Source organism: Aotus nancymaae, unplaced genomic scaffold (assembly GCF_030222135.1).
Source record: "Aotus nancymaae isolate 86718 unplaced genomic scaffold, 86718_ANA_hifiasm-v0.15.2.pri h1tg000250l, whole genome shotgun sequence".
Classification (NCBI taxonomy): Eukaryota; Metazoa; Chordata; class Mammalia; order Primates; family Aotidae; genus Aotus; species Aotus nancymaae.
Window position 1 is genome coordinate 2,294,550 of NW_026988665.1, and position 17,380 is coordinate 2,311,929.

The 17,380-nt window shown below is 57.9% G+C and overlaps 1 protein-coding gene across 2 annotated transcripts in view; it reads left to right on the plus strand.

Moving 5' to 3' along the window:
• The first annotated feature begins 262 nt into the window (after positions 1 to 262).
• PRKCZ (protein kinase C zeta) overlaps positions 263 to 17,380 on the plus strand; it is a 131,646-nt gene continuing 114,528 nt past the window's right edge. Inside the window, exons 1-4 of one of the 2 annotated variants that reach the window (XM_064371952.1) lie at positions 263 to 510; positions 4,741 to 4,862; positions 5,821 to 5,910; positions 7,451 to 7,501. In XM_064371952.1, the coding sequence (XP_064228022.1) occupies positions 440 to 510; positions 4,741 to 4,862; positions 5,821 to 5,910; positions 7,451 to 7,501 (334 nt within the window). In that variant the 5' untranslated portion in view covers positions 263 to 439. Of the gene's footprint in view, positions 511 to 4,740; positions 4,863 to 5,820; positions 5,911 to 7,450; positions 7,502 to 13,600; positions 13,620 to 17,380 lie in introns of those variants that run through there. The other variant, XM_064371955.1, reaches the window with a different exon arrangement.

A 17,380-nucleotide genomic window follows, 5' to 3' on the forward strand; every position in this document is an offset into this window, starting at 1 on the left:
GCGCCTCGCCATTGGGCCGCGGCCGGGGTCCCCCGAGGATTGGCCCAGGTGGCGGCCCCGCCTCGCCCTCATTGGCCGCAGGTGCCACCGCCCGCCCTGGGACCGCCCGCCCTGTGGATTGGCCGCCGGCTCTACCTCGGTCCGCCATGTTCGGACACCGCCCCCGCCCTCGCCGGACGGTCCGGTCCCGCGCGCCCCCTCGCGCCCCGCTCCGTCCCCGCTCCTTCCCCGCTCGTCCCACCCGCCCCGCGCGCACCCCCAGCCCCGCGCGCCGCCGGAGTTCCGCGTGGTCGGCCGGCCCGGCGCCGTCGGTCCCCCTGCGCGCTGCCTTCCGCGTTCCGCCGCGACCCCTCCGGGCGCCCCCGCCCCGCCGCCCGGGCCCCGCGCCATGGCCGCAGCACCCGGGGCGCCGCGCTGACGGCGGCCGGCGGAGCGCGCCATGCCCAGCAGGACCGGCCCCAAGATGGACGGGAGCAGCGGCCGCGTCCGCCTCAAGGCGCACTACGGAGGGTGAGGCGGGAGCAGCGGCGGGAGGTGCGGGGACTGCGCCGTCGGGGCTCCTGCGCGGAGGGAGGGGAAAGCGGGCGGCGGCGGCGAGATCGCGGCGGGCCCGGGGCTGTCTCGGGAGGTTCCGAGCCCACCGAGCGTCACCCGCGGACGCCTGTCGGCAGCGCGGGGCCCCTTCCCGGAGCGGGTTCCCGGCTCGCACCCGAGCCGCGCGCTCCTCCCCGGTCTCCGTCGGGGACGTTTTCGCCGGAAAGTTGGGCAGCGGCGTTCAGGTCAGAAACCTGTGAGAACGAAACGTTTCCATCGAGTTGTGGAAACTCCTGGCGAGTGTCTTAAAATCGGCGTTTTCTCCACTTTCTCCCGTCGTTTTCGGCAGTGGGTCTCGCTTGAGGCCGAGTCCCAGGCCCCGGGGCGCGGGCGCGGTGGCTCCGGTGCAGCCCCCGGCAGGGTTCGGGGGTCGGGCGGGGACCGGGGCGTTTGGGGGCGACGGCGTGGCCGAGCTGCCCCCGGGGTCGCTGCCTGGCGGTGGGGGTGGGCAGGGTCGGAACCGGGGCTCCTGGACCCCGGGCCTCGGCCTCTGGGCCGCGCTGCGGGGGCGGAGGGGGCGCTCCGGGTGGCCGGGCTCAGGCTCCGCGGAGGGGCCGCTGCCCCCGAAGTGCGGGCGGTGGGGAAGGCGGGACCCGCGAGTGTTCCTCCTCCGGCGCGCGCGTCTCCAGGAGCCCCGAACTCGGACCTCGGCTCCCGCGGGGTGGCCGCTGCTGCGTGTGCGGGAGGGGAGCGGAGTGCAGGCTTCGGGTTTCACCGGGGGGGTCCTGGGGATCCCGAAGGCCTTCTCCAGCCCGGCGCGCACTCAGCTCCCGCGGTGGCGGCCTGACCCCCAGAGGCAGGGATTGGCGGTGGGGAGAGAGGGGAGACGGGTGACACCTTTCCCGGGCCACGCCCACTCAGGACTGTGCCCGGGAGGTCTCTGTGCCGCCCTGTGAATCTGAGGGGTTCAGCTCCTTGCGAATCTTGTCTTGGGGTCTCAGGTCAGGCCTCCGGGGCTGCGTGGCCCCTGGTTTGTTGAGGAGGCTTGGTTGTCTCTTCTTTGGGAAGGTTGGGGCCTCTGCAGCCCCCCTCTGGCAAGCACTGGAACCCTCGGGGTGCGCTGGGGGTGAGTTTGGTGCCAGAGCTGGAAGAAAGGGATTTCTGGGGGACGGACCCCGAGGGTTCCACGGCACCCATGTGTTCTGTCCTGGAGGTCGGCGGGTTAAACGTGTCATCGTTGAGGTCCTGGCTGTCGGATTTGTCCCGGGACCTGGGCTTCTGTCTCCTTCCCAGCCTGGAGCCATCACATTGGGCCGCAGGGGATGGTGCGGGGGTCAGGGGTGTCCTGGGAGAGGGAGGTCCACACCCGCAGGGCTGCAGGGGCCTGGACCCTTCTGCATTGCGGGGACTGGATTCCCCCAGAGCTCTGGGCCGGTCGTCCTCCTTCTCCCTGCTTCGGCCCCTGGGAGCACTTTGGTTGTGGAGCGGGTGTAATTCCACCCGGTGACTCTGGTTTCCCTGGCTGGAGAGACCGAGCTCCCACCCCTTCCTCTTCCCTCCCTTCCTGGACTCTCTCCCCTCTCTCCCCACCCCCTCCTCTTCCTCCCTCTTTCCCTGTTGTTTTCCCTGCCCTTCCCCCTCTCCCCTCTCTCCCTTCCCTGCTGCACCCTTTCCTTCACCTTCCTCCTGTCAGCCCCTCCCCCACCCCCAGGGTGCTTCTCCCCTCTGGCTATCCACCCTCTTACCATTCCTTCTCCCATCTCCCCTCCGGGCACCCAGTGCCTCCCAGGGGACTGGCTGTGGGGTGGGAGACCAGGCCTTAGGGCAGTGACGCAGTTGCAGAAGGCACCTGCCAGGATCAGCACTGGGTTATGGAAAGCCCTAGAAACTCCATCACTGGGGTGAGACGCTGCTGTCCTTGACACATGGAAGACTAGTCTCTAGAAAAAGCGGGAGCTCTTCAGTCACCCCCATGGGGCATGGCCACCCCGTTATCTTTGCCCATCCCCTCAGGGCCCTCTGGGTGCACTTGAGATCCAATCCTCGACCCCCCCTCCCCGCCCCCTATGGCAGTTACTCGAGGGCCCGAGGGGTCCCCAGGCACCTGTGTTTTCAGGGAGTCTCAGGTGACCTGGGCCAGGCTCCCAGACCGGGTCTCAGGTGCCCCCCCTGCTAGGGTCATAAACACTGGTGCTGGCTCTTTCCTCTTCAGTGCAGACTTTTTCTTTTGAGAGGGAGTCTCTCTGTCGCCCAGGCTGGAGTGCAGTGGTGTGGTCTCAGCTCACCGAAACCTCCACCTCCCAGGTTCAAGCGATTCTCCTGCCTCAGCCTCCCGAGTAGCTGGGATTACAGGCACCCGCCATCATGCCCAGCTAATTTTTTGTATTTTTAGTAGGGACGGGGTTTCACCATGTTGGCCAGGATGGTCTCGAACTCCTGACCTTGTGATCTGCTCGCTTCAGCCTCCCAAAGCGCTGGGATTACAGGTGTGAGGAACCGCACCTGGCCCAGCTCAGCCTTTTACCAAAACTTTTGTGTTCAGGGAGCTTCTGTGTGCAAAGCCCAGGACTTGGTGCTGGGGCCCACGGAGGCACAGGAGTCTTATCCCTGGCGGTCCAGCTGGGTGCTGGGTCCTGGATGCCCTTTCCAAGGGACAGAGCAGCTGTTTGATTCAGGATTGGGATGGGGTTGGAGGTGGTGACCGGACACTTCCCCAGGTGGCCCTGGGGTTTTACTGGAGCTGCCCACCTGGCCTCCAGATTGGCAGGAAAACAGTGGCTTCAACCTGGGGGCAAGACTGTAGGGGGAGGGGCATGGGGCAAGAGGAGGTCAAAGGTGAAGGGCTAGCCCACTCCCCCTCTGGAGTTTCTGGTGGCTGGACTGGTGGATGCCAGGTCAGGCAGAAAGCGTGGATGCCAGCTTGGGGTGACCCCAGGGTGACAGGTGTGTGACCCCCATTCCTCACTTTTCTAATCTGCTGTGATGCCGAGGGAGGTGGTGAAGACGGAGCCAGGTTGGTCCCTGTGGGGCCGGTTCCAGCAGGAAGGGGTGGGTAGCTGGGGCGTCTTCACCCAGCCCCAGGTGGCCCAGGGTGACTGTGTGAGGCCTGTGGGCCGGAGGCCTGGGCTGCTGTGCCTGGCTGTGGAGGGATCTTGTGTTCTGTTTGCACTGGAGCTCTTGTCTGGGACGAGAACTTTGTTTCTGGAAACTTGTCTGATGAATTCAGTTAGCCCTGATGGGGAGCCAGGCGTCAGCGGAGAGCGGAGCCTGCGTCTCTGTCATTCGGGATGTCTCACAGCCCTTCGGGCTTCTCGTTAGAGGTATGAGCTCTTGCCCCGCGCTCTTGTGGGTGTCAGAAAGTTGTGGATTTTCCTGCAATTTCAGTGTGTTCCGTGAGGGTGTGATTCCCGCTCAGAGGTTCAGGAAACACCAGCAGGGCCCACGGTGGGCTCTTCCCTCCACAAGGGGGGTGCTCCGTGCAGGGGGCGCTGGGAGGATGTTGGTTCCCTCAGCAGGGAAGGCCAGCCCTCTAGGGGTGCCCGGGAGTCCCCGAGCTTCTCCAGTCCGTGGGGGTCGGGTCCTGTCTCTGGCTGAATAGATAAAAGACAGTGACACACTGGGACTGGGTTTTCAAAAGGCAATGTGCCTGGGTTTCTGTGATAGCTGCATGAGGGACCCAGTCCCCGGCCAGGGTCTAAAGAGGGGCCTTTCACTATGGAATCACGTAATCCCCTGCCACGTCACGCCTGAAGGTCTGGCTTCCACTACTGGCACCATCGGGGTCTGGGGGGAGGTTGGACTGGGTTCCTCGACCTTCACGAAGCCAGCGGGCCTGAAGTGACCGGGCTCTCCCACCGTCGAGGTCACCTACATTTGGGTGAACTTGAATGGGTGCCCTAGCAGGTGCGGTTACCCGGCTTCCCACAAGAGGGCGCTTTCTCTTCTGACGTTTTTGGCCTCAGTCTTGCCAGCCAGGTGGTAGCGCTTTCTTCTCTGTGCAAGGAAGCTTATGGTGGTAGTTTATTTAAACTATGTAACGTTATAGTTAATGGTTCTCTTTTGTGTGTATGGGTGGGTGGGGCTGTCGTATTGTGTTTGGGGAAAGTTTCATTGATCTAATCAATGATTTGGTTAATCAGTAATCATTATTCAAGTGGATTCCAATATGCCACACGGTAACAGGCGCCCATGTCCCCCCTGCCCCAGGGACATCTTCATCACCAGCGTGGATGCCGCCACCACCTTCGAGGAGCTCTGTGAGGAAGTGAGAGACATGTGCCGTCTGCACCAGGAGCACCCACTCACCCTCAAGTGGGTGGACAGTGAAGGTAGCCCTTGTCCCACGTCCTCAGCCTCAGGGACTTCGCCTGGAGCCTCTGTGTGCATAGTCTGCTCAGCCTCTTCTGTGGGGAGACTTAAAACCCTGGAATTAAGCTTGTTGAAGCCAAAGTTTCCCCAGCGGGGATGGTGGGAAAGAGGGTGGCCGAAAATGCTTAGAGTGGACCTGGGCCCAGATGCCCCTTGGAAGGGCTGTGGTCGTGGTCACCAGGAGGGGGCTGCAGGGGGTCTCCCTGGCCCACCCTGGGCAGTTCCTCACACCCTCCTCTGACCGCCCTTCTCGTGTCCTGGACTTTTCCATAGGTGCCTCTGCGAGGATGGGCTCTTCATTTTCCTTTTTATTATTCTTCCTAACATGTTCTATCATACACAGGCTTTTCATTTTCTAAGGACCAAGGGGAGGGCGCGTGCAGCCAGGGCCTGCAGGCTGCACCTCCTCTCTCTTAGTCAGACACACATCCTAAGAAATGAGGGGATTGGGAGACGTCCAGAGAGACCCCTTTCTCCAGGGACCGGCAGGCAGCTGTTGGCCGAGGCCACGGCCGTGCAGGCGGAGCCTGATGGCGCTGCCGTTAGGTTGGGTGCAGCCCTGCAGGGCGTGGGTTCTGTACACTACCGTGTCCTTGTCCAGCTGTAGAGGGCGAGGAGGTTTCCCTCTGCCCAGGAGAATGTCCTCAGACCTGCTCACTGCTGAGCCCTCCAGGCAGCACCCAGGGCTGCGGGGGACTGACTTCCCTTCGCGGGTGTAGACTCTGACATGGCATGGGGGCTGGGTGACTCCTGAGTGTGGACGGCCATCCTTGGACCTCCCGACCCTACCGGGAGGTGGCCGGTCTGAGCAGTGAGACTTTGTCCCCAGACTCTTGTCCAGTGTGCTCAGGGGGCCTGTCACGGCCCCCTTTGCCTTGGGCCTTCAGTGACTTCAGCACCGTCTCCTGCCCTGCCCAGGTGACCCTTGCACGGTGTCCTCCCAGATGGAGCTGGAGGAGGCTTTCCGCCTGGCCCGTCAGCACAGGGACGAAGACCTCATCATCCATGGTCAGTGGCGGGGTCTGTGGTGGGTGGCTCTGGGGGGCTGTTCCTGGCCATAGGTGTCTGCCAGACCGCCTAGGGGGTTGGAAGCCATATAGGATCATGGTTTAAAATCTCATGATGCCAGGGGCTTTAGGGATGTCTAATGTAATGCCATTGAGTTTTTTTGCTCTTTGACATTTTATGAGCCCAAATGAAAACTGCTCTTATGAAGAGCCCATAAGCCGCTCAGAGGCTCCAGTGGCCAGCGTGGGGCCTGCGGTGCGTGCGGACAGTGGGGACGGCCCCACCAGCCACCTCACCTGCCCCGTGCTCTCTGGGCCTGACTGCAGGCTCACAGCTGTCCTCAGCTTCAAGTGCGAAGCCCCGTAATGAGCTGATGCATGGGAGATGTGACTTGTCATTTCCACTGCCTTTGGGGACACTTTAGCTGCTCCCAGTCCTGCCGGGGGTCTGCGGGGCGTCTGTGGGGCCTGCTAGTGTGGTTCCAGCAGCTGTGGCCAGCCAGCCACATCTGTGTCCACTTCTGGCTGGCCATGGACCACTGAGCTCAAGATGGGACGAGAGCTGGGGCCGCCCGCAGTTCCTGCAGGTCCGTCATTCTCCTGGACACCAGGCTACTTGGTTACAATACTTAATCTTTGTAGCCCTTTACATCCATGTGGATTTAGATTTAAAGCTTAGGCCGAGTGCAGTGCCTCATGCCTGTAATCCCAGTACTTTGGGAGGCCGAGATCACTTCAGCCTAGGAGTTCGAGACCAACCTGGGCACCAGTGAGACCTCCATCTCTCCAAAACTTTTTGTTTTGATTTGGCTTTTCCGAGTCTCTGTCCCCCAGGCTGGAGTGCAGTGGCGCGATCTCTGCTCACTGCAACCTCTGCCTCCTGGTACAAGCGATTCTCCTGCCTCGGTCTCCCAGGTAGTTGGGACCACAGGTGTGTGCCACCATGCCCGCCTAATTTTTGTATTTTTAGTAGAGACAGGGTTTCATCGTGTTGGCCAGGCTGGTGTTGAACTCCTGGCCTCGAGGCATCCTTTCATCTGGGCCTCCCAGAGTCCTGGGATTACAGGTGCGAGTCACTGTGCCCGGCCAAGTGTTAATACTTCCTAAGCATCTATTTTAATAATTTTCTGTGGAAGTCCCGGATGTATGTTAAAATAATTTTGAATTCAGTTTTGAATATAAGGAAATGGAGTCCAACGTGCTTTTAAAAGTCAACTTTGAAAGTAATTGCAGTGCTTCCGCATCTTCACGTCATTTAAGGGCACGAATCACTAGCTTCCCGGCAGCTTTGCTGTCCAGGTCCCTCTGATTGCCGTTTACCCTAAATTTTTCCGTGGGTTTTAAAGTCCTACGTAATGGAGCCAGGCCTGTGTGGACACACTGGGTTTCACGTCCCCCAGCAGCGGGCTCTCGGCAACGCCACGGGGGTCTCACGTGAAGTCACACTGTCAGTGCTCAGCCTGACTGGGGCGGGACTTCCTTGGGACCGTGCTGAATGGCGGCTGCGGGGCGCTGACACTGTCTCTTCCTCTCTCGCCCAGTGTTCCCGAGCACCCCCGAGCAGCCAGGCATGCCGTGTCCAGGAGAAGACAGTGAGTACTGGGAGCGCCTGCGCCGGGCTTGTCGTGCCAAGGTGGCAGCGGTGCTGTCTTCGGAGGTTTGCCCTCGCGGAGTGTCGAGGTGCGAGCAGCCGTGGTGACCCGTGTGTGTTCTGGCTGACGGCACCGTGTGACGGGGGACTTGCGTGGCTAGTTGGTGGCATGAGAAGTCCAGGGTGCCCCGCTGTCTCCCCAGGAGGGAGAGGCCAGGTGGGAGGCTGGACAGGCACTGCTCCCATGTAGCTGCCTCAGTTCGTGACCACCCCGCGCCAGCTGACCGCCCCTCCTGGCCCTGCTGGCCCCTGAGCTGGGGTAGGGTCTCCTTTCATTCCACTCTGGCTCATCAGGAGGAGAGGAAGGAAAGTGAGTCCCGGGGGCTGTGGCCTCAGAGGCAACTTCTACCGTATCCTGGAAACCGCTGGGCCCTGAGCAGGTGGCCACACTGCCCTCGGGCCGTGCATCCCATGGCCCTTCACTGCTTCCAGCGTCTGTGCCACGCCTTGTTCATTGTGTGGGCAGGAGCTCCTGGACTGAGGCCACTGCCTGTCCAGCGCAGGGCACGTGGCTCAGTGTCCTTCTGGCAGGGTGTCCCCAACCCCTGCTGCCAGGGCGTACTCCAGGCTGGCCTCAGGCTGGATGCTGGGTGTCTGCGGTGCTGTGTTGGGCGGGAACCGGGGATGGGAGCAGATTTGGGCCAACAGGGCAAGTGGACAGTCGGGGTGAGAGTCTCGGCTTCCAGCGAGAAGTTGGGGCTGAACAGAGCTTTGGCGGCGCTTAGCCTGAGGGAGGCCCCAGGGGCCACGGGATTTCCACCATCTCCCCGGGGACAGGGTGGCGTTGCTTCCCGGTTCCAGGTCCTCAGTGAACAGGGATCCCTGAACCATTGCCAGCAAGGCTGAGGAGATATCCAGAGGGGGCCCTGGCAGGAGTGGAGCGTGTGGTCCGAGGGTTGGACCTGCCCAGGGCCTGACAGGGAGGTGTGGTGTGGCCGTGGCAGGTGGACACCTGGGATGGATTTGGGAGTGTGGGGCGGGTGTGAGGAGGTGGAGGCGATGCTAGCTCCTTTGTTTAGCCCTGGTTGTGCCTCTTGGAGGTGGGTACCGCCTGGGCCGGAGAGACGGGGACCTCATGTGTCCCGATGGGATGCAGGTGGAGGGGAGATGACACATGAGAGGTCCGTGGCATGGGGTGGGAGCGGCCGGGCGAGGGTGCAGGTTGGAATTCAGGGGCCATATTGAGAAGGCAGTGGAGGGATAGGGAGTCCCAGGGGTAAGGGTGTCCTGGGTCCCGAGAGTGCTAGATGGAGGCCACACAGGCTGGAGGTCCAGGAGCAGGGGTGCTCGGCCCACGTGTCATTTTGCTTCTGGTGGGACTGGGGCCGGCTGTGAGCTGCAGGGGCCCTGCAGGGGTGGGTCAGGGAGAGTTTCTGAGGTGGGGCTGTTCAGAGGGTTCCTGGAGCAGCTCAGGGCAGGGCTGGGTGGGAGCAGACCTTGTGACATGAAAACCCACCTGCATGAACCCCTGACCCTGGGAGGGAAGGGTTTGGAGGCAGTTGGTCAGACGTGGGCTTCAGGGCCCCGCTCACCTCCACAGCTGCCCCGATCACCCCCACAGCTGCCCCGGTCACCCCCACAGCTGCCCTGGTCACCCCCATAGCTGCCCCGGTCGCCTCCACAGCTGTCCTAGTGGTGACCTTTCCTGGGACCCTCCCTCTGGGTGCCCATGCCCCACGGACCCTGGAGCACGAACCCTGGGAGGACATGGGTCACCGTAACCATCTGTGCATTTTTACAGATACAGAAATGCGTAAACAAGATAGGCACTCCCCGTGGGTGAGACAATGGTTGTCCCCTCCATGGTGCCCTGTGGCCTCACGCTGCTCTCTATAGGAGGGGACCCGCGGGCCGTGTTTATTTGCCACCTGGATGACTTTTTGAGTTGGTGACAGGACTGTGCTCATCCGTCCCACCTGTGCTGAGACTGCGCACACCCAAGGGTGTCCCCATGTGGCCAGTGTCCCCCAGGAACAGGGAAGCCTGGCGTATTCCTGCGACACATTTACCTCTCGTCTCAGCCCTACTGGGGGTCTGAGGTCTGCTCTTTCTGTCTGTAATCTCAGTGGCCTGTCTCTGTCCATGTGGGCGACCTGCCGGCCTCGTGTAGGGAAGGGAGGCCCGCATTGGCCCGGCTCTGCATTGGCAGAATGGGACGTTGGGGTCACAGGATGCGGGGGAGGGTGTCGTGGGGGTGGCAGCTGAGTCACTGTGGGGAATGCAGAGAACGTGGCCAAGCCCTGAGGAAGGACCTCCTGGGATGCGTGAGTAGGTCCTTGAGATGTTGACCAGGGGTGGCTCCATGGCTTTGGGGGCCACTCAGCCGGGCTGGGGATGTTCCACCAGAGCCTTGGTGGGGGGAGTCTTTGTCGAGGAGGTCGGAGGTGGGTGATGGGGGTGGGGATCCCTGCCCTGCCCCGTGTGCTGATGTCAACCCGGATGTGGCGTGGGTTTCGTGGCACTGGTGTCGTGAGTATGTGTTCTCATGCTGCCCCCACGGCGGCCCAGGCCACCAGGGCTCGGGGCTGGCGCTCTCCCTAACATCCTACGCTTTTACTCTGACTTCAGCACTTACCTTAGACAGGACACCCTGCTCTGGTCGCCAGTGGCCGCTGCCCCGGGCTTTGTGGTTTTAGCACCTGTGGGGTGTTCACAGGTGTTTTTGACCTCAGGCAGCACCGCCCAGGGTCAGTGAGAAGGGTCAGACTGGGAGGTGTGGATGGTGGACAGAGGGTGCCGGAGGCGGACGAGGACAGGCCTGCAGCTGCACCGTGGGCCTGGCCTCACCGTCAGCAGAGGACCTTCCGGCACAATCTATGTGTGTCTCTATGAATTTAATTGGTTTTATAGAGTTTTAAAAAAATTCTAAACCATACTTAAAACTACCACCTTACTCTATATGGTTCCAAACCCAAAATAGATTCAGAAAGGAAACCCCGTGCCCGTCAGCGGCCACTCCCTGTCCCTCTCCAGTCCTGGCCCCGTTCAGCGTCACTCCCTGTCCCTCTCCAGCCCTAGCGCCTGTCAGCGGCCACTCCCTGTCCCTCTCCAGTCCCGGCCCCCGTCAGCGGCCACTCCCTGTCCCTCTCCAGCCCCGGCCCCCGTCAGCGGCCACTCCCTGTCCCTCTCCAGCCCCGGCCCCCATCAGCGGCCACTCCCTGTCCCTCTCCAGCCCCGGCACCCGTCAGCGGTCACTCCCTGTCCCTCTCCAGCCCCGGCCCCCATCAGCGGCCACTCCCTGTCCCTCTCCAGCCCTGGCACCCGTCAGTGGTCACTCCCTGTCCCTCTCCAGCCCCGGCACCCGTCAGTGGTCACTCCCTGTCCCTCTCCAGCCCCGACCCTGTCAGCGGCCACTCCCTGTCTCTCTCCAGCCCCAGCGCCCGTCAGCGGTCACTCCCTGTCCCTCTCCAGCCCCGGCTCCCGTCAGCGGTCACTCCCTGTCCCTCTCCAGCCCTGGCCCCTGTCAGCGGTCACTCCCTGTCCCTCTCCAGCCCTGGCCCTGTCAGTGGCCACTCCCTGTCCCCCTCCAGCCCCAGCGCCCATCAGTGGCCATTCCCTGTCCCTCTCCAGCCCCGGCCCCCATCAGCGGTCACTCCCTGTCCCTCTCCAGCCCTGGCCCCTGGCCGCCTCCACTTGGCCTCTGTCTCTGTGGCCCTGCGGATTCTGGACATTTGGTGTCAGTGAAATCCTGCGTGTTCTTTTCTCCCCCTGACCTTCCTAAGGCTCGTCCGTGCCGGGGCCTTCTTAGCGCCGCAGGTCTCTCTTTTCTAGTCTGGTAAAATGTACATAACATCTGTTTTTGCCATCTTAACTTTTTTTTGGGAGGGGGGACGGTGTCTTGCTCACTGTAGCCTCTGCCTCCCAGGCTCAAGTGGTCCTTGTGCTTCAGCCTCCCGAGTGGCTGGGACCACAGGTGCGTGTCACCACGCTCCGCTAACTCTTTTTTTGTACAGACGGGGTTTTGCCATGTTGCCCGGGCTAGTCTCGAGCTCCTGGGCTCAAGTGACCTACCCATCTCGGCCTCCCAAAGTACTGGGATTACAGATGTGAGCCACTGAGCCCGGCCCCGTCTTAGCCATTTTTAAGGGTAGAATTCATCAGTATTCCATACTCGCATTGATTGCTGTGCGGTCATCACCACCGTCCATCTCCAGAAGTCACTTTTCACCTTCCCACACAGCCCCTGTCTCATGAAACACTCACTCCCCATTCTGCCTCCCCAGCCCGCGACACCCACCCTTCCGCTTTCTGTTCTTTGAGTTTGGTGACTCCAGGGGCCCCGTGAGTGGAATCGCGCAGGAACAGTCCTTTTCTGACGGCCTATTTCATTCCGCACCGTGTCCTCGGGCTGCGTCATGTGGAGCCTGCATCAGAATCTCGTTCCTTCCTTAAGACCAAATCACAGGCTTGTTGTCTGGGTGTATTTTGTTTGGACACTTGGGTGGCTTCCACGGCTTAGCCGTCATGAATGATGTGCCTGTGAGCACAGTGCATAGTGACTTCTGGAGACCCTGCCTTCGGTTCTTCTGGGTGTAGACCCACAAGCAGAATTGCTGGATCATTGGTCGTTCCATTTTTATTGACTTATTTTTGAGACAGGGTCTCACTGTGTCGCCCAGGCTGGAGTGCAGTGCTGTGATCACGGCTCCTGCAGCCTCCGCCTCATGGGCTCAAGCAATTCTCCTGTCTTGGCCTCCCAAGTAGCTGGGACTAAAGGCATGTGCCACCATGCCTGGCTAAGTTTTGTATTTGTTGTAGAGACAGGGTTTCATCATGTTGCCCAGGCTGGTCTTGAACTCCTGGGCTCAAGCAGTCTGCCCACCTCAGTCACCCAAAGTGTTGGGATTACAGGCGTGAGCCACCGTGCCTGGCCAATAACTGTTTAAAGAACCGCCATGCTGTTTCCCACAGCGGTTGCGGCGTCTTCCGCTCGCTGTGGTAGCGCACCAGCGAGACCGTCTCCACGTCCTCTCCAGCTCTGTCGTTTCTGTTTCTTGACAAGAGCCGCCCTAATGAGCATGGGGTGGCATGTCGTTGTGGTTTTGGGTCTCATTTCCTTGATGATAAGTGATACTGAGCATTTTTTCATGTGCCTGTTGGCCATTTCTCTCTTTTTTTTTTTCATTTTTTTGAGGCAGAGTCTTGCACTGTTGTCCGGGCTGGAGTGCAGTGGCGCGATCTCAGCTCACTGCAACCTCTGCCTCCTGGGTTCATGTGATTTTTCTGCCTCAGCCTCTCCAGTAGCTGGGATTACAGGTGTGCACCACTACACCCAGCTAATTTTTTGTATTTATAGTAGAGACAGGGTTTCACTGTGTTGGCCAGATTGGTCTCAATCTCCTGACCTTTATAATCTGCCCTCCTCTACCTTCCACAGTGCTGGGATTACAGGCGTGAGGCACCACACCCAGCCTCTTTTTTTTTTAGAGATGGTCTCACTCGTATCACCCAGGCTGGAGTGCAGTGGTGTGATCTCAGCTCACTGCAACCTCTGCCTCCTGGGTTCAAGTGATTCTCCTGCCTTAGCCTCCCGAGGAGCTGGGATTACAGGTACACACACCGTGCCTGGCTAATTTTTATATTTTTAGTAGTGACGGGGTTTCACCATGTTGGCCAGGCTGGTCTCAAACTTCTGACCTCAAATGATCCACCCACCTCAGCCTCCCAGAGTGCTGGGATTACAGGCGTGAGCCACTGCGGCTGGCTTAGGGCTTTCTTGTGTGTAAGATCATATCTTCTGTGCAAAGAGATAATTTTAGGTCTTTCTTCCTAATTTGCATGCCTTGTATTTCTTTCCTAATTATTCTGGCTAGAATTCCACTATTCTGTTGAATAAAAGTGGTGTGATCAATCATCCTTGCTTTTCTCCTGATATATTCAAAGAAAAGCTTTAAGGTTTCTCTCTCTGTCTCTCTCTCTCTCTTTTTTAAATAGAGACAGGATTTCACCATGTTGACCAGGCTGGTCTCGAACTCCTGACCTCCGGTGATCCACCCGCCTTGGCCTCCCAAATTGCTGGGATTACAGGTGTGAGACACTGCGGCTGGCCAAGCTTTCAGGTTTTCATCATTGAGTGTGATGTCTGCTGTGGGTGTTTCATACATGGGTTTTATTATATCGGGATAGTTTCCTTGTGTTCCATGTTCGTCAATTGTTTTTATCATGAAAGGGCTTTGAATTTTGTCACATGCTTCTGCATCAGTTGAGATGATCATGTGGTTTTTCCTTCATTTTGTTAATGTGGTATATTACTTTAAATCTCACACATTGAACCATCCTTGCATCCCATGGTAAGTCCTGGTTGCTCGTGGTGTGTAATTTTCTTGATATGCTGCTGAATTCATTTTACTAGTATTTTGTTGAGGATTTTTATGTTTGTGTTCATAAGAGACAATTACATCTGTGTTCATAGGAATAATCACATCCATGTTCACAGGAATAATCACATCCATGTTCACAGGAATAATCACATCTGTATTCATAGGAATAATCGCATCTATGTTCATAGGAATAATTATCCCTGCGTTCATAAGGGATAATCACGTCCGCGTTCACGGGAATAATCACGTCCGCGTTCACGGGAATAATCACGTCCGCGTTCACGGGAATAATCACGTCCGCGTTCACGGGAATAATCACATCACGCGTTCACGGGAAGAATTACGCCGCGTTCACGGGAATAATTACACCGCGTTCACGGGAATAATCACATCCGCGTTCACGGGAATGATCACATCCGCGTTCACGGGAATGATCACATCCGCGTTCACGGGAATGATCACATCCGCGTTCACGGGAGTAATCACATCCGCGTTCACGGGAGTAATCACGCCACGTTCATAAGGGATAATCACGTCCGCGTTCACGGGAATAATCACGTCCGCGTTCACGGGAATAATCACGTCCGCGTTGACGGGAATAATCACGTCCGCGTTCACGGGAATAATTACGCCGCATTCACGGGAATAATCACATCCGCGTTCACGGGAATAATTACGCCGCGTTCACGGGAATAATCACATCACGCGTTCACGGGAATAATTACGCCGCGTTCACGGGAATAATCACATCCGCGTTCACGGGAATAATCACATCCGCGTTCACGGGAGTAATCACATCCGCGTTCACGGGAGTAATCACATCCGCGTTCACGGGAGTAATCACATCCGCGTTCACGGGAGTAATCACATCCGCGTTCACGGGAGTAATCACGTCCGCGTTCACGGGAGTAATCACGTCCGCGTTCACGGGAGTAATCACGTCCGCGTTCACGGGAATAATCACGTCCGCGTTCACGGGAGTAATCACGTCCGCGTTCACGGGAGTAATCACGTCCGCGTTCACGGGAATAATCACGTCCGCGTTCACGGGAATAATCACGTCCGCGTTCACGGGAATAATCACGTCCGCGTTCACGGGAATAATCACGTCCGCGTTCACGGGAATAACGTCCGCGTTCACGGGAATAATCACATCCGCGTTCATAAGGGATAATTATGTCCGTGTTCATAAGGGTCAGTGGTCGGAGACTTTCTTGTTGTGACTTTGGCTTTGGTGTCAGAGTAGTGCTGGTCTCATAGAACAAGTAAGGAAGTGTTCCTTCCTCTTCATTTTTTTTGGGAAAGTTTGAGAAAAACTGGTGTTCTTTTTCAATTGTTTGGTAGAATTTGCCTGTGAAGCCATGAGGCCCTGGGCTTTGCTTTGTTAGGAGGTTCTTTCTTTCTTTCTTCTTGAGAGATGGAGTCTTGCTCTGTCATCCTGGCTGGAGTGCAGTGGCGCGATCTCAGCTCATGGCATCCTCCATCTCCTGGATTCAAGTGATTCTCTTGCCTTAGCCTCCTGAGTAGCTGGCATTACAGGCACACGCCATCACACCTGGCTAATTTTTGTACTTTGAGTAGAGACGGGGTTTCACCATGTTGGCCAGGCTGGTCTTGAACTCCTGACCTCAGGTGATCTGCCTGCCTCGGCCTCCCAAACTGTGGGGATTACAGGTATTGGCTGCCATGCCCGGCCCTGCTCTCATCTTTATTATTCCGTCGGCCAGCTTTTGTTCTTTGTCTAGTTCCTTAAAGGGTAAAATTCAGTTATGAATTTGAGATCTTTCTTGTTTTTTATTTCAAATATTTATCACTGTAGCCAGGTGCTGTGGCTTACGCCTGTAACTTCAGTGCTTTGGGAGGGTGAAGCCGGAGGATCACTTGAGGCCAGGAGTTGGAGACCAGCCTGGGGCCACATGGCAAAACTGTGTTTCACACACACACAAAGTTCATTATGGCCAAACGCGGTGGCTCACGCCTGTAATCCCAGCACTTTGCGGGGACCGAGGCAGGCGGATCGCAAGGTCAGGAGTTTGAGACCAGCCTGCCCAACATGGAGAAACCCTGTCTCTACTAAAAATACAAAAATTAGCCGGGTGTGCTGCCACATGCCTGTAATCTCAGGTACTCAAGAGGCTGAGGCAGGAGAATTGCTTGAACCCGGGAGGTGGAGGTTGCAGTGAGCCGAGATTGCGTCACTGCACTCCAGCGTGGGTGACAGAGTGAGACTCCATCTCAAAAAAAAAGTTTAGCACTATAAATTTTCTGCTTTCTCTGTGCACCCCTTAAATTTCAATATGTTGTGTTTCTGTTTTCATTCATCTGAGAACTTTTTGGTTTTCTTTGTGATTTTGTCTTCTGTCTGTTGGTTGAGTGTGCAGTGTTATTTCCTTATGTTTGTGAATTTTTGTTGTCTGTTACTGATTTCTTCCTTTCTCTTTTTTTTTGAGATGGAGTTTCACTCTTGTTGCCCGGGCTGGAGTGCAGTGGTATGATCTCAGCTCACCGCAGCCTCCGCCTCCCGGCTTCAAGTGACTCTCCTGCCTCAGCCTCCTCAGTAGCTGGGATTACAGGCATGCGCCACCAGGTTCGGCTAATTTTGTATTTTTAGTAGAGATGGGGGTTTTCTCCATGTTGGTCAGGCTGGTCTCGAACTCCTGACCTCAGGTGATCCGCCTGCCTCAGCCTCCCAAAGTGCTGGGATTACAGGCATGAGCCACTGCGCCTGGTCTGTTAACTGATTTCTAAGGTCATCTTGATGTAGTTGGAGAAGATACTTTGGAGGATGTCTGTTGTTTTGAACCTACTGTGGCCGAGTCTGTGGCTCACTCTTGTTCTGTCCTGGAGAACGTCCCGTGTGTGCTGAGAGTTCGCACCCGTTGTGGGCCTAGCGCTTTGCCATGTCTGCCAGAGCTACGTGCTTTATTATGTTGTTCAAGTCCTCTGTTGCTTTTTGTGTGTGTGTGTGTGTGACAGAGTCTTGCTCTGTTGCCAGGCGCCAGGCTGGAGTGCAGTAGCAGAATTTCGGCTCACTGCAACCTCCACCTCCCAGGTTCAAGCAATTCTCCTGCCTGAGCCTCCCAAGTAGCTGGGACTACAGACACACACTGCCATGCCTGGATAATTTTTGTGTTTTAGTACAGATGGGGTTTCACCGTGTTGGCCAAGATGGTCTCGATCTCTTGACCTCATGATCCGCCTGCCTTGGCCTCCCAAAGTGCTGGGATTACAGGCCAAGTCCTCTGTTTCTTTATGTGTCTTCTCCCTGGTTGCTTTTTCATTCCTTTTTATGTCTGGATGTTTCTCTGTGATGTGATTCACCCCATCTGTCTGTCTGTTCCTCTACTGATGGACACCGGTAGGGGCTGGGCATTCGGGGCTGAACCTGTGATGAGATCAGGAGTGCCTGGTGGTTTGTGAGAGGTGAGGGCTGGTCACACCCTGGTCGAGTGGGGATCCCCAGTGTGTGTCTGTGACGGCCTCGGTGGTGTTGAGGCAGA